The sequence below is a fragment of the Myripristis murdjan genome, chromosome 14 (genome assembly GCF_902150065.1).
Source record: "Myripristis murdjan chromosome 14, fMyrMur1.1, whole genome shotgun sequence".
NCBI classification, from domain to species: Eukaryota; Metazoa; Chordata; class Actinopteri; order Holocentriformes; family Holocentridae; genus Myripristis; species Myripristis murdjan.
Genome location: NC_043993.1, coordinates 20,353,601 through 20,368,695, shown reverse-complemented (window position 1 = coordinate 20,368,695; position 15,095 = coordinate 20,353,601). Strand labels below are relative to the sequence as shown.

The following is a 15,095-nucleotide window of genomic DNA, read 5'->3' as shown; positions in this document are numbered from 1 at the left end:
TTTGATTAATCATCCATGGAGGCTGAAAACTATTCCATAATCATTCATCTCACATCCCTCATCCCCAGGTTGAGAGGTAGTGTCCTAGGTAACTCCAGATCAACAGGTTTGCCACCTTTCTCAATCTGTGATGTCACAGGTATGTACACTTTAGCAGAAAATGAAGGTCACTGTAACAGTGTGAGGGATTATTTTGTAGTTTACAATGTAAAATAATCCTGAAAATGCAAATTTGACAGGTTTTGATTGAGTAGCACAATCTTTGTGGCACATTTAGATCACTAAAACACTGTCTGAGACCACAAAGTTTGTCTCTTCCTTGTTCATGAGGCAGCACCAGCCTGTGCAGTGTAATGGCATCACAGACAAAGTGTTGGCTCTATGGTTCTTATTTTAGTGAGAGAGCCGCTTCTTATCATAAATATGTTAAGAACATGTGGTAAGAGCAATACCCATCTCTCTCTCTCTCTGTCTGAATGACTGTGAGATCTGTTCGATTTTGAAAATAACTTAGAGGAAGCAGATTCTTCAGAGAGGAAATCGACTGATCGCTTGAGCGCAGTTTGCAGGCAGAAGCCTTGCGACCACACACTCAGTCACAGGACCACAGCTGCACCGCTAACACACACCCATTACACAGAAAGTATGAAGACACTTACATGGCACACAGGAAGCTCGGCTGAAATGCTCTGAAATGAAGAAAAAACTCTCACTAAATCTTCTCTAAAAGTAACAGAAAAATCTCAGTCAAAGACAGTGTTCAGAAGGGTAAGTTACTCATTTATTGTCACTTTTTGAATGAAACCAACAAATAAAGTTATCTAAGTGTCTTTAAGTAGACTTTTAAGGTACAATCAAACCTTCAGGTCCTTCATTTACAAGTATGTGAGTGGAACGTTTGGAGATACTTGATCAAATTTTCTTGTTTGAATTTTGTCAGTGGAAATTGTTGCAGCGCACCGAAGCTGGATATGCTACTCTGCATTGCACACTGTAACTGTGATCAACTCTACATGCAACAATATTCTCTCTGATGAGTCGTATAATGCAGGTTAACCCATGTTTTGTTTACTGTTGCAGTCATCTTTTTGCCATCTGTGCTATTGCATATTAACCAGAGGTGATCAATACAACACAGGCAAGCATCCTTTTAAGCTCTTAGAGATACCATAATGTGCTCATGTTTCCTCCAGGGAGTGTCCCTCCATCCGCCCATGTCTTGCTTTCTGTGGAATCTCATCTTCAGTCCACTGCCCGAGCATCCTGAGCAAACTGCTGGAGATGGAATTGTGAACAGAAGACATTTTTAAGAGGTTTTTATTGGACGATTTTTTCTGTAGGAATTATTTCTGGTAGGTGAATTGATGTATTATGGTTTTGTTTAAGATTTTCAAATTGTTAGTTTGTGATGTCAAACCTTTTACCCTAGTAGCATGTTAAAAGAAGGTCAGATAGGGCATTTTTATCTCTATACACAGGCTTAGCTTTTAACAACTTGCTACGATCTATAATCATATATTTAGCACATTTTAGACATTTAAACACTGACTCATAATTGCACTTAGTGTGCTTTAATGTAAATGTAGAATATGGTAGATGTAGACGGAAAAGATTTGGACGCGTGCAAAACATGCAAAGTCTCCCAGATTCTGTTTATTAATAATATGACAATATATATATATATATATATATATATATATATATATATATATATATATATATATATATATGAAGCATGGTGGGGGTATTCTACTGTAACCCATGACTCAGAGGAATGTGTAAAGAAGCAGTAAAGAGTCTACGAATCAATAGTCACCATATTAGTCTCTGTGTAGCAGGATGTAACGCTGCGGTGTGGATAAAGGGCTTTATCCACACTGTCTTGCAACAAATAGCTCCGCTGTCAAGTTGGATATTTTCTTCAAAACAGCTCCAGGTTTCCCAGACAACTTTATCAGTCGCATATTTTCAGGTTGGAATGATTTCTTTTCATTTCTACACTTCCTCTGGTACAACTAAACAGTTATTTGGACCCTGTTTGTGTTTTTATTGGTGAGCAAACATGTGAAAAATAATAAAATAGTAGAAAAATAGAAAAATAATAAAATTGTGTGGACCAAACCGTTAATGTCTACTTCCCTGTTTTTGCTACCATATATTGTTTTTGTCATGGGAATGGAGTCAGCATCCACTGAGTCACCGTTTCCCCATTGTCAGATAGAAAAAGGGGAAGAAGAAAGAAAAAAAATATCTGTTTCCCATTATCCTTAACAAAGATGTTTTCTTTAAGATTACAACATAAATTATTTATTTTTGATCAGCAGGACTGTGGCAGAAGTCAATAGTATTTTCATTGATCTATCTCACAGATGCTTATTCTGTACGAGCCACACTGAGAATGCCTTTATTATTCTGATGGGAAGTGAAGACCGAATCAAGCGCTGTGTTTACCGCTGTCATGGAATCCCTCTCTAAATAAACTCCTTTGTTCGTCACTGGGGTAAAACATCACATGTCTGAATGTGTCTGTGCCCTTAAAGGCTAGGGAAGCACTGGTGATGAGTTTAGGCAACCCCTGTGTGAAGCATGTGGCAGAGCAGAACTGACTGATACTTGACCTTGTGTCTCACTCCCATCCAGGCTGTCTGAGCAAGGGGTCAGGATGGACAGGGGACAGCGCCCGGGGACGTCCGACTTCTCCCTGGAGACGGACGACAGGACGGAGGATGAGAGACCACAGGCTGAATCTGTGAAGAAGGACCTGCTGGTCTCTGCCTTGGGCATGAGCGGCTCTGACAGCCCCAAAACTCCCATGGACACTGATTACTCGGAGGAAATGGAGCCAACCACGCCCAAGATCAAATTCAATCTCAACTTTGACAAGTGAGCCAGCCCATGCACTAGTAATTTTGTCTCTGTCTCTATAATGGTCAGTAAAAGCTGGGAGCTGTGTGTATTATCAAGCAGGAGGATAGATTCATGGAAACAGAGCAGCTGCAAGAAGTTTTTCTTGGGGAGGATGGGGTCAGCTGTTACGGTTCTTGATTTTAATTTGACTACAAGGCAATCATTTGCTCAAGTATTGATATTTTCAGCTAAATAACTTTCTTTGTGTTTAGCGATGGTGCTTATCTGAGTCAAACAATACCATGAACATCACAATTTCACTTGAACAGCTGTGTCAACACATATTTATCATTACCAAAACTCAAAAAAATGAATAACAGTAATTACAAGAGATCACTTATTGTGTGTGTGCAGGCTTTTATGTTTTGTCATATATCCTGGAAAAGTGTCTTGTAAAATAATTTACATAAACATTGCATGCAATAGGCGAGACTGAGCATTACTAGTCCACCCTCTCTTCCCTCTTTCTGTCACTCTCTCGCTCTCTCTTAACCACACACATGCACGCACACGCACACACATGCAGGCAAGCAGCTTTATCATCAATTTGCGAGTATGGTTTTGGTCAGTACGTGTGTTTGGGAGTGTTGAGGCCTTCAACTACATAGCTTTTGTTTACACTGCCAAAACTCTTTTTTTTTTTTTTGGTCTGAAAGAGGAAGCCAACAAATTATCAGAGAAAAGTTGAAAGCAGGCGATGTTAAGGTTGCACAAACAGAGCCACAAAAAAGTAAGGTGTGGGAGAGATTTGGACAGGCAGTGCAGATTGGCTCTCATAACAGTTCAGGTCAGGTGATCACAGGTATTAAAAACCCTGACCTGCGTATCACTGCTACCCAGCTATCTACAGCATGGGGCTACTGAATTTAATCAATCATTAAAACATAATACCACTGCTTACGCTGCTGATTTTATTTACTAGTAGTAGAATAATTACATTGGACATCATTTTGCCTCTTGTTTTATGCGTATAACATCTACACAGAAGTGATGTGCACAGCCATGCTTTGCAGGGCTCCCGTGGCTCAAAACAATTGATCGTGATTATGTCTTACGCTGAACATGCTTGTTTTTTGTTGGGTGAAAATCAAACTGACCCCACCCTCCCCAACATGGGATCTGAAGGTAATTTTTTAAAGCTGTCTGTCGCTAATGTGCATCTGCTTGTAGAAAAATCCGAAATGTTGAGGAGCCAAAAGAGGTGAGAGACAGCAAGAGGTTTGACATCAAGCGGCTGTTTGAGGCGGCGACCAGCGGGGACGTCATGCAGCTGGACGGCCTGCACCAGTACCTGCACCAGAGCATGAAGAAGCTCACCAACTCAGAGTGTAAGACAGGGGCTGCAGTGCAACAGCTGCAAACACAGTGTGTATAGTGTGTGACCCCAGTTCCTGAACTTTTTGCCTCCATTTGCAGATCAGACCCATGGTAAGAACGTGCTGATGAAGGCTCTGCTGAACCTCAGAGACGGAAAAAACAACACGGTGGAGTTCCTCCTGGAGATTTCAGAGCGGATGGGAGACATCAAAGAGTTTGTGAACGCAGCCTACACTAACAGCTACTACAAAGGTAAACCCCACCTGCGATCCTGTGGACACTTCCTCACAATGAATACCATGACACACTATTTTATTCCTGTATCACTCATCAGGTGGGACAGCATTACCAGAAAACTCCTCAAGAAAAACAATCTCACTACAATGAAGGAATATAAAGAAAAGTGATGACTGCATAATTTTTTAAGACTCATTTTATTAGTTTTTCAAGAAACATGAGCAATAAATAACTATATCTAAACATACATAAGCCAGGTTAAAATTAAGTAATAAATAAATAAATAGATAATATTAGGGGAAAATATTTAAAATAAAATAAAGATAATTAAAAAAAAAAAAATCCAATCGAAATAAAAATAAAATGATAAATGTTCCTCGTTATCACCAGTGTCCAACTTCAGCCCACATTACAGTCAACACACACTGAAATTGCGGACCTAAAGCGGACCTAAATCCAAAATCCCAAATTCACTGACCCAGTATACTTTCCAGGTTTTTATGTTCAAGGAAATTTTTGTTTTAAAACTTTTGTTTTCCCTTAATAGAATAAGTATTTGTTTTTCTAAGGATATACATGCTGGCAGTACTTTTCCATGACAGTGCTGTCATCCGTTATGCCTGTAACACATAGAAACTAAAAAGATTTTTTCTTTTTCCTCATAGTTTTCTCTTTTGGATGAAAACCTGATATGAAAGACTTGAACTCCTTAGTTTTGTTTTTGTTTTTTATCAGCATAACTACATGTTTAATATCCATTATTTCCAGGGCAGACATCTCTCCACGTTGCCATTGAGAGGAGGAGTATTTACTACGTCAGGATGCTGGTCAGTAAAGGAGCAGACGTCCATGCAAAAGCCTGCGGGACCTTCTTCCAGCCGCATGATGGCGCCAATTTCTATTTTGGTGAGTGAAGTGCTGTTCGGGACTTAGGAGTGCCCTCTTCTGGACACTTAGACAAAGAACATCTACTGAGAAGATGAATCACTCAGTAATTAAAGTGACAATCAATGAGATTCTCCAAACAAACTGCTGTTGCTGTAGAGCAGCGACTGTACGAGCTTTAATCAGCTGGATGCACTGCAGCTGTACCAGCTTGTGATGGAAAGCACCAAAGTGGGCATTTGTTTTGAGCAAATACTGCAATATATTCTCATAATATAGCCTACTATATTCACAATATACTCATAATATGCTCAAGTCATACTATTACTGTTTTTTTTTTTTTTTTTTTTTTTTTTTTTTTTTTTTTACTATTTTTTATTGTCATTATCTGGAATTGGTCTCATGTGGTGGTTGTGTATTAAAAAAATCAGTTTGTGTGTAATTTAGTAAGCTATAACTAACTAATAATTAAAGATGTTTTAACTAGGGATATAATGATTCACTCAATTACTGATTTAATTTGATGCTTCATGATTCAGTGAGGATATTTTGAACAAAATTTTAATTCAGAAAAAAGATTCTTTTTTATTTCAGAAAAGTGCAAAACAAGGTGTTTTCTTATCGTCTTCAAACATCTTAAACAAATGTATTTTTAGACCCATGCTGTTGAACAGAGGTATAAAACTGCAAACAAAAAGTATTCTAGCAGTTTTACCACATCTAAAATAAAAATAAATGGATAAATCAATAAATTCAAAAGAAGTATCACATAAACAATGCAAAGTCCCGAGGATGGGGCCTCAGTCTCCTGCTTTGTTTTTCTCCAGTGGCCCTGCACTGAAAGCCCTGCTCTCCCATGTTCAGTGATTTTTCTTAAACACTTTTTTCCATTTCAATCATATTTTTTTCTTTATTCAAATTTTGTTCACAAGTGGTCTATAATAAAATATGATAGATAAGTGGTTTAAAAAAATTCTACGAGTGGCTAATTGTGGTCTCTGTCCCTCACTCATGTGGATGTTTGATAGGATCATACTGCCCCACCAGTGAGCATCTGTTGTGTGAGCCGTAAGAGCCACACAGCGTGCCCTTCTTCCATTGTAAACATTTGTTGAAACTATAGATCAGTGTTTCTAACAGCCGAGGCCAGATCCTGCTGAATTCTGTAAAACATCAAATAAAAGCTGAGTCATTACATCAAATCACACTTGGGGCTGTTTAACCTGTTTCACCCCTGAGCAGCTCTCCTCCCAACGCTTATACTCCTTAATACAACTTGCAGTTTGCATTTTTTTTTTTTTTTTTTTTTTTTTTTTTTCAATTTGTCAGTTTTGTCAGGTGGTTTAGTAAACTGCATGCAGCTCTCCACAATCTACCTGGTGACATTTGAGGATGCACACTGCCACATTTTTGCAAGACACTATTGTTACAGCCCTGGTTTTAACTAACTTTATAATGTTCGTCATGACCTGAAGTGTTATCTGGAAACAGCAAAAATGTCCAATAGTACTATGAGAATTAATAATGTATAATGTATCTAATGTATCTCTTCTTTTGATATTATTTATTATTACTACCATGACGGGTTAAGTTCCTCCTCTCAGAGCTGGACAGTATTCTTTGAAAATCTCCTCAAAGGTTCAGTTACACACTGGTGCATTCAGATGTTGAATGTAGACATGATTTGTGTGGACAAAGCTGTAAATGCAAAGCCCATTGAAGGCACATTCCTCTGCTCTGTGCAGGGGAGCTGCCTCTGTCCCTGGCGGCGTGCACCAACCAGCCCGAGGTGGTGGACTTCCTGATGGAGAACGAGTACGAGAGCGCGGACGCACAGCAGACGGACTCCCAGGGCAACACGGTGCTGCACGCCCTGGTGGTGGTGGCAGACAACACCAAGGAGAACACCGAATTTCTCACCAGCATGTACGACCACATCCTCACCACCACGGCCCGACTGCATCCCAAACAGAGGCTGGAGGAAATCGAGAACAACAAGGGACTAACGCCTCTTAAACTGGCTGCCAAGACCGGCAAGATCGGGGTAAAGAGCAGAGCCTGATATGAACCCTCTTTGTGTATTGCTGATATTTTATGTGGACACTCCAGTGCTGACAGTTATCAGATAACAAAAATGGATGTTCAACAAAGAATCACTTGCTTTTTGCTGCATTTCTGCAATGTATGAAAAAACATAATCCAGTCTCTGAATATTTTTATAATACTCTCTGCAGTATTATTAGTATTTCCTAAAACTCTGTAGACTTTTTAGTGACATATTATAGTATAGTTGAGTATCGGCATTGCACTGTCCAAGCAAAGTTTGACCATTTTGCAGGTGTGTAAGAGTACTCCACAAAACCATTCCTCTTTCTTTATTTCTTAAATTTTATTCCATATTTAAAGACACAAAAATCTGGCAACATGGGAGGCTGCAGAGGGGTTTCAGCATGCAAACCCCTCATCAGAGCATGAAACAAGAGATGGCATAGGGTTAAGATATTCTGGGCAAGGTAATTGTCAAAATCTCAACAATTATCAAGTGTAAACTTCTAAGCCTTAAGAGACCATTAAGTAGCATTTAGTATAGTGGAGCCCAGCCTGGGGTACAAATGAAGTGCCACGCAAACTGTAAACAACCAGCAACATTAAGGCATATTTATGAAAAGAAAAACAATCATTGAAAATATGGCATATTCTAAGTACAAAATTTAAACTGTCACAATACAACATAATGAACAGCAGGGATGAGGGTGAGCCACAGATTCTGTGTAGTGCTTTGTCATTGCATAATCCAAATTTCTGGTTCTGATGGCACGTTTGTGTTCAGAAATGCAAAGTTTTGATTTGTAAGTTTTCCACAACGTCTCTGTGTTTGTCCAGCACAACGTGACCAAATTTTGCGTTCGCTTCGATATTTTAACTTGTGCCTTTGTGCTGATAAATGCTATATTTTCAATGACTGATTTGTCTAGAGAAGTCTTAATGTTGCCAGTTCTTTTTAGTTAGTCTAGCCCCATCTTGTGGCCCTGAACTTGTTTTGTACCACAGGCTGGACTTGTTTCATGCTCTGATGAAGGCTTTACATAGCAGAAACATGTCAGTGGCACTCTCATGTCTCCAGCATTGTTGTCTTTGTCTCCCTTTTCTAAAACTTCAAAATTGTTGTGTTTTTGGGCTTAGCAACCAACTAACTTTTTGTAAGGTGCACTTGTAGCTACTGCTAAAGTTTGTCTGTATTTTCAGTCTAAGCCGTGCTTCTTGCTAACTGCAGTTTTATCCCTGCAGATCTTTGAGCACATCCTGCATCGGGAGTTCCAAGAGACTCACACGAAGCATTTGTCCCGTAAGTTCACTGAGTGGGTTTACGGGCCGGTCCACTCTTCACTGTATGACCTGGCCTCTCTGGACTCATTTGAGGACAACTCAGTCTTGGAGATACTGGTCTATGGCTGTGACATCCCTGTGAGTCGCTGCATCGTCAAAACCAGCCAAAGGATATCCTGTTATTAATGAGTACTAAGCATCACTGATTCCACACGCGTGATCTCTTTCAGAACCGACATGAGATGCTGCAGATTGAGCCTCTGGGCAGACTGCTGGAGGAGAAGTGGACCAGATTCGCAGGTCGAATCTTTTTCTTGAACTTTTTGGTCTACCTCGTCTACCTGGTTGTCTTTACTTTAGTCGCCTACCATAAGGGCAGAGAGGTGAGCAGACAGAGAATGTCTTTTCACTAGGGTGACCACCTGTCCCGCGTAGCGCGTGCACGTACAGCGTTTGAAGCCCATTTCACGCGTCCCGCAAATTGAGACCGTGTCCCGCATAATCAATGCTTGCTCTCAAAAAAAAAAAAAAAAAAAAAAAAAAAAAAAGCTAGTTCGCCCGGGGGATAGGGCGATGCGCGATAGTTTTTTTCTCCTCCTTTTTCAATCTATGTTATCACATGCATACTACTGCTCATTCATTGGTACCTGAATTGTTAGGTCTGTTTGATAAGCAATTTACATTTTTAAAATAATAATAATAATTTAACATATTGTTAAATTAAAAAAAGCCAACGTGATGCAGGTCAAAGACTAAAAAAAGACTATTGACTAAAACTAGACTAAAATACTTTGTAATTTAGTCGACTAAAACTAGACTAAAATACTTTGGATTGTCTTCGACTAAAATATGACTAAACAAAAAATATGACTAAAACTAGTAAGGGCATTTGACACAAGACTAAGACTAAAATTAAATTGAAAAATAGCCAACGAAATTAACACTGTTTTAAGCTATTTAATTTTATTTATATTTTCCATTGCAATTTATTCACTTTAAATAAAAAGTAAATCTTAAGTAGAAGTTCATCTGTCAATTAATTGAAATGTTTAAAATATTATGAATATCTTTTATTTAGAAAAAAAAAACACATTGAAAGCTAAGGGCTCATTAACAAGGGTGGCCTATTCATGAGCATACAGCAGCAATTACATATGTTAGGGGAACAGAGCAACGATAATATATCATGTAAAGTAGTATCTGCTAGAAATCGGTAAACCGGTATCGGTGAGTCTGCCCGCCGGATGGGGGCGCCGCCACGCCAGGCGGTGTCCCACATTGTCCCTCAGAATCATACCCCTTGTCCCCCATTGGGCTTATTAGCAGGTGGTCACCCTACTATTCACTGCTAGGACGTCCTATTAAAATGAGCCACAACATGCCCCTGATCACTTTTTGCCCTCTGCTCCCCAGCCACCATTTCGCATCGAGCACACCGTGAAGGGTTACCTGTACGTCTCAGGTCAGCTGCTGGTAGTGCTGGCGTCCTGCTATTTCTTTGTCAGAGGGGTATGTGGGTGCTGTTGTGTTTGAAATTTACCTCCAGTGGCATGTTTCACTACTGTAATGAATCTGTATTCCAATAATATGATGTATCAAATGCCCTGCTCTCCAAATCCCTAGATAAAGGACTTGAAGAAGAGGCGCCCGAAGCTGCAGATGTTGCTGATTGATGGCTATTGTGAGATTCTTTTGTAAGTTGCCGAGCCTGGCTTCACTCAAGGATCATGGAAACATATCACATCAGCCACAATCTTACATACTGCTATTAAAAGGAAAAACCCTCCCTAAAACACTAAAGCACCTTATGTTTCTGGGTCCATTGCTTTGTGTGTGATACACTTATCTTGTCCTGTGGCAATCCAATAAGGTAAATTCAAAATTACACCGTTCTCCCTGTAAAATTTGTGCTTTTCCTCTGGTACACATGCTACACAGGAACAAGTCAGACAAAACTCAAAGTCGCATCTTTGATCAACACATTTTGTTTATTTGTGTGTCAAAGCTAATTTATATCATAGCCAGCTCATTATGCATTATTTGGCAGTGCAGATTTGCATGATTAGAATTACAAGTGTAATTTACATACAATAGCAAAGTCCTCGGGGGTGACAGTGGCGTGCTTGCTGTTAAGTTTTCTGCAGGCTGTGCTGTTCCTGGTTTCGGTTGTGCTGTACTTCTGCAAACGGCAGGAGTACCTGGCCTTTGTGGTGGTGTGTCTGGCTCTCAGCTGGGTGAACTTGCTCTACTTCTCCAGGGGCTACAGACACATGGGCATCTACAGTGTCATGATACAAAAGGTACCGCAGGAAGTTAAACCACATGATGTGAAACATGTGGTTCAAAAATATAGTGCTATGGTAATCAACATGAACCCTAAGACCCTCTGCTGTTCCCCCCGTTTCCACTCTTCTTTGCAGATGATCCTTGGTGATATCATGCGCTTTCTTTTTGTCTACTTTGTCTTCCTCTTTGGATTTTCGGCAGGTATGTCATGTCTTCACTGTGAATGAAAAGCTTCATCCAAAACATCTGCCATTTAAAAAGAAAAAGAGCTACCGACTCTCCAAAAATAGTCTCTAGCATGAAAATGTGATATCAAATCTTTGCTGACCATCGCAGACCTGTGCTCCACCCAGATGTAAAAAAAATAGAGCCTGAGTGATGCTTGATTTTTTGGGGCCTATGCCAACATCATTATTTTAGAGTAAAACATTTTAGTAAGGAATCCCCAGATTTTTTGAAATGAAATAGTTATAGCAAAAAAAAAAAGAAAAAAAAAAAGTAATGAACAGTTATTGTTCAGCTGTAAAATGATATAACTTCTTCACCCAATCCACAGCTCCATCTACTGTATATATGCTATATATAGATACAGGCTGTACAAAGCACTGTAAACATTGTGCTGGACAAACTATGTAATGTTAACACCAGTATGACTGCAGTGTGCACTTTTTTTTTTTTTTTTTTTTCCATATTGGCCGACACCCATTATGATGAGCCGGTATCAGCTGATAAAATCGGACAGCCAATATATTGGTCAAAGCACATCACGACTTGTGTGTATAATCTGTTTGCCAATTTGCTTTCCTTCTGTCCCTGTCACAGCGGTGGTCACCCTGCTCATCGAGCCTCCTGAGAAGAACATCACCACACCCCCAGGCCAGTCACGCCTCTTTGCTTCCACCGGTGAGGACTGTCAAAAACCCAGCTTCAGGAACATCTCCTACACCACGCTGGAGCTCTTCAAATTCACCATCGGCATAGGCGACCTGGAGTTCACCGAGGAGTACCAGTACAAGGAGGTTTTCTACGTGCTCCTCATCGGCTACATCGTCCTCACCTACATCCTGCTGTTCAACATGCTCATCGCCCTCATGAGCCGCACCGTGGAGAAGATCACCAGCGAGAGCACCAGCATCTGGAGGCTTCAGGTGAGGCCTCCATACAGGAGCATACCTACAACCCCTCAGTGATTTGTTTTTCATACACCATTCGTTTTCCAACATCATTTCAGATGTTATTTACCTAACATGTATTTCTGTTTATACCAGAGGACATGGACATTATTAATTGTATGTTGAGGGAACATAGGGCTGAGGGAACATGGAGCTGTTGTCAGTTTGACAAAATTACAATTACATCCCCAGTCAGGAGTATGATTTAAAGACAATGAAATGGCGTTAAATTTCATGCATTTCCTGTAGTGGCGGGACACAAGGTAGGGAGATTTCTCTCAGCAGTGTAATCCAAATGCACAGGAGTTAGGCAGAGAGAGGAGCAGTTTTATTAACTAGGCAAGATTATAAGTAGGAATTTTTAAGATGCATCGTCTTCCAGGAAGTTAATGTAATTAGATTTTGACATAAAATATAGGGAAATAAAACTTGGTATATTGTTTGGCATTAATTATTCAATAGCTGCATATTATGACATGAAAATTGGCAAACGCAAACGTTATCTCAGATGCCATTCCTTGGGACACAGTTTTATTGAAAAGAGCTCAGTGGTCAGGGTTGGGCTTGAAGAAGTTTAGGAAGCCCTGTTTTAGTGAATGGTTTCATTGAATAATGTGACTTCCACTGCTTCAGAGGGCCATCACTATCCTGGACCTAGAGAGGAGGCTGCCTCACTGCCTGAAGAGGAGGCTACGCTGCGGGGTGGAGAAGGACCTGAGCAAAACTGCTGGACAGGACCGCCGCTGGTGCTTCAGGTTCACTGAATACATTTAAACCTCTGCAGACAGTGACTGACCGCGCTGCTTTGAAAGACTACAACAATGGGCACATGAGGCTTTAATATGACAAACACACAGTTGGCTGTTTCCAAAATAAATATCCCACCGGAGTGTACCTGCATGTCAGGTCCCATGGAGTTATTAGTCATAGTTCGTAGTTAATAGTCACATTTTGTGATTGGCGACACCTACTCACAAGTTCAAAGGTTAATGTTGGCCATACTTGTGTCCAATTGGGCTGCATGCACTGTATCTGTGTCTGCAAAGGCAAATGTGCAGAGCAAGGATTGATAGATGCGTGTGTTACGGTTATAGGATGAATTGTGTAAAAGTTGATATTTAAATTTTTCAACTGACCTCCAGTACCGCCTGGTCTGTTCAGTGGAACTATTTTGCATATGAACTTGGGAGTTGGTCTGCTATGGTGCAAAGTTTAATTGTTTTAGCATTAAGGAGGTCACAGATACCAGTACCAAAACTACACAGCTTCTATTGGCTGACAATAACAAAAGAAAAGAGTTTCAGCAACTATGGCCCCATTTATACCCTGCATTAATGTGATTTTTTTCTTATCTGGATAACATGTCCAGATACAGATCACATTTTAAAGTGTAAACAGAGTCTGTACGCCTGAAACAAAGGTTTAGGTGTCGGTCTGAAGTCTCGACACTGCAGATGCAGCTATGCGAGTAGAGCTGGTCGAGGCACAGCACACTGTGTTCCTCACTAATTTGCCTTCTCTGACAGCTGATTGATGCGTCACACAGCAGACAGTAATTGGAGCATGTGTCCTCTTGTCGTCTCAGAGTGGAGGAAGTCAACTGGAACAAATGGAACATCAACCTGGGAATAATCAATGAAGATCCTGGGAGCAGCGATCACCTCCGACTGCACACCTCACATAGCTCCCCACGCAGAGGTACAGACAGAGTCAGAGTCTGCAGAAGTGGAAATGCAGATCTGTGACCTTTGTAAATATTTTCCTGTGACAGGGTGGACTGTTTCAGTCCGTGTGTAGCCACAGTGAGTGAGTAATCCACCACAATTATCACTTCCTGCTTTGTCCACAGAGAGGAGCTGGAGAGGTTTCTTCAGGGATGTCAGTCGGCGGCACTTGGAGCCCCGATACCGCCAGCACACTCAACAGTCCACAGAGATGAGACCTCTGGCCACCTCACCGGTCTGAGAAGACAGCAGAGAGCTTCACCCTGGGCCTCTGAACTTGGCTCACCCGGGCTATCAGGCATTCAAACCTACAGGCAGTATTCAGTTTCACTTCCCAAACAAAAACAACTGCCAAACACATGAAGTGCCATTGTGACTGACTTTTATACTTACTTGTCAGCTTGACTGTCAATTATCTGAGGTAATATTTCATCCATGGCTGCAGTATCACATCATCAGTGATGAAGAAACTGCTGTAGAAATTAGATCATATAACTGACAATCTTGCAGAAAGTCTTCCCTAAGTGGTACAATGCTATGCAGGGCTGCTTAAATGCCAAGATAATCATGTTAAATGGACCTAAAACAGATCAAACACTTGATCCTGAGGCTTCTGCAAATGCATTTACTGCACCTACCTGAATGGGATGTGTAGCCTATTATCCGAACAAAGGCCACAACCTGCTAGTACTGCTGGCCTTGATCGAGCAGTGCTGATCACGAAGGTGCTGTGCCTCCCCTCCCACTGTGCGCCCTTTATACAAGTCCCATTTTCATCACCGCCAGACAGGCTAAATCTACTGCAGCCAGATAGTCCTGCGGATTTCACAGCTTGCTTTGTCTACTCTACTTCCTGTTTCTATTTGGCAGTGGCAGCCTTGGATAAATAGCATGAAAGCAGAGAAATTGGTGCAATCACCACCTTCAGCACCAGCTGTCATGGCTACATGGTAAATCCACTATAGAGAGGCCTTTTGAGCTTTTCATTCACACTTCCTTTATGTCTCTTTAGTTTTGAAAATTCACATGCAAGGCTGATTGTGTGAGGAACTCTGTGTGGATAGTAATCTACTGAAACTGTCACACAGGTTGGTAATAGTGAAGTTATTTCCTCAAGGCTGAAATCATGCAGAATGTGGGGAGCAGATGAAAGTTTCCATTGAGACACCTGTTATCAGTGAGAGTCCGGCGAGAACATGCAAATTTATGCTGCAGATTATCCTAATTGGTTGAGGGGTAA

The 15,095-nt window shown here is 40.7% G+C and overlaps 1 protein-coding gene across 2 annotated transcripts; it reads left to right on the top strand.

Annotated features, from left to right (window-relative positions):
- The first annotated feature begins 608 nt into the window (after positions 1-608).
- On the top strand, positions 609-15,087 carry trpv1 (transient receptor potential cation channel, subfamily V, member 1). Of its 2 annotated transcripts, XM_030068294.1 has the most exons (18): positions 609-768; positions 941-1,051; positions 1,194-1,352; positions 2,641-2,883; positions 4,078-4,235; positions 4,324-4,476; positions 5,230-5,367; positions 7,092-7,390; positions 8,635-8,811; positions 8,904-9,056; positions 10,087-10,182; positions 10,297-10,367; positions 10,808-10,973; positions 11,094-11,160; positions 11,782-12,107; positions 12,765-12,886; positions 13,717-13,829; positions 13,981-15,087. In XM_030068294.1, the coding sequence occupies exons 4-18, from the start codon at positions 2,663-2,665 to the stop codon at positions 14,094-14,096; spliced, it is 2,376 nt and encodes a 791-aa protein (XP_029924154.1). In that variant the 5' UTR covers positions 609-768; positions 941-1,051; positions 1,194-1,352; positions 2,641-2,662; the 3' UTR covers positions 14,097-15,087. The 2 variants fall into 2 exon arrangements, with proteins under 2 accessions (XP_029924154.1, XP_029924155.1); XM_030068295.1 differs by lacking the exon at positions 941-1,051.
- Positions 15,088-15,095: the final 8 nt, after the last annotated feature.

Coding starts and splice junctions, on each gene's coding strand:
- trpv1 (XM_030068295.1), top strand. CDS start 2,663: ATGGACAGGGGACAGCGCCCGGGGACGTCCGACTTCTCCCTGGAGACG. Junction 10,183..10,296: donor GCTATTTCTTTGTCAGAGGG/GTATGTGGGTGC, acceptor CCAAATCCCTAG/ATAAAGGACTTGAAGAAGAG. Junction 10,368..10,807: donor GGCTATTGTGAGATTCTTTT/GTAAGTTGCCGA, acceptor CTTGCTGTTAAG/TTTTCTGCAGGCTGTGCTGT.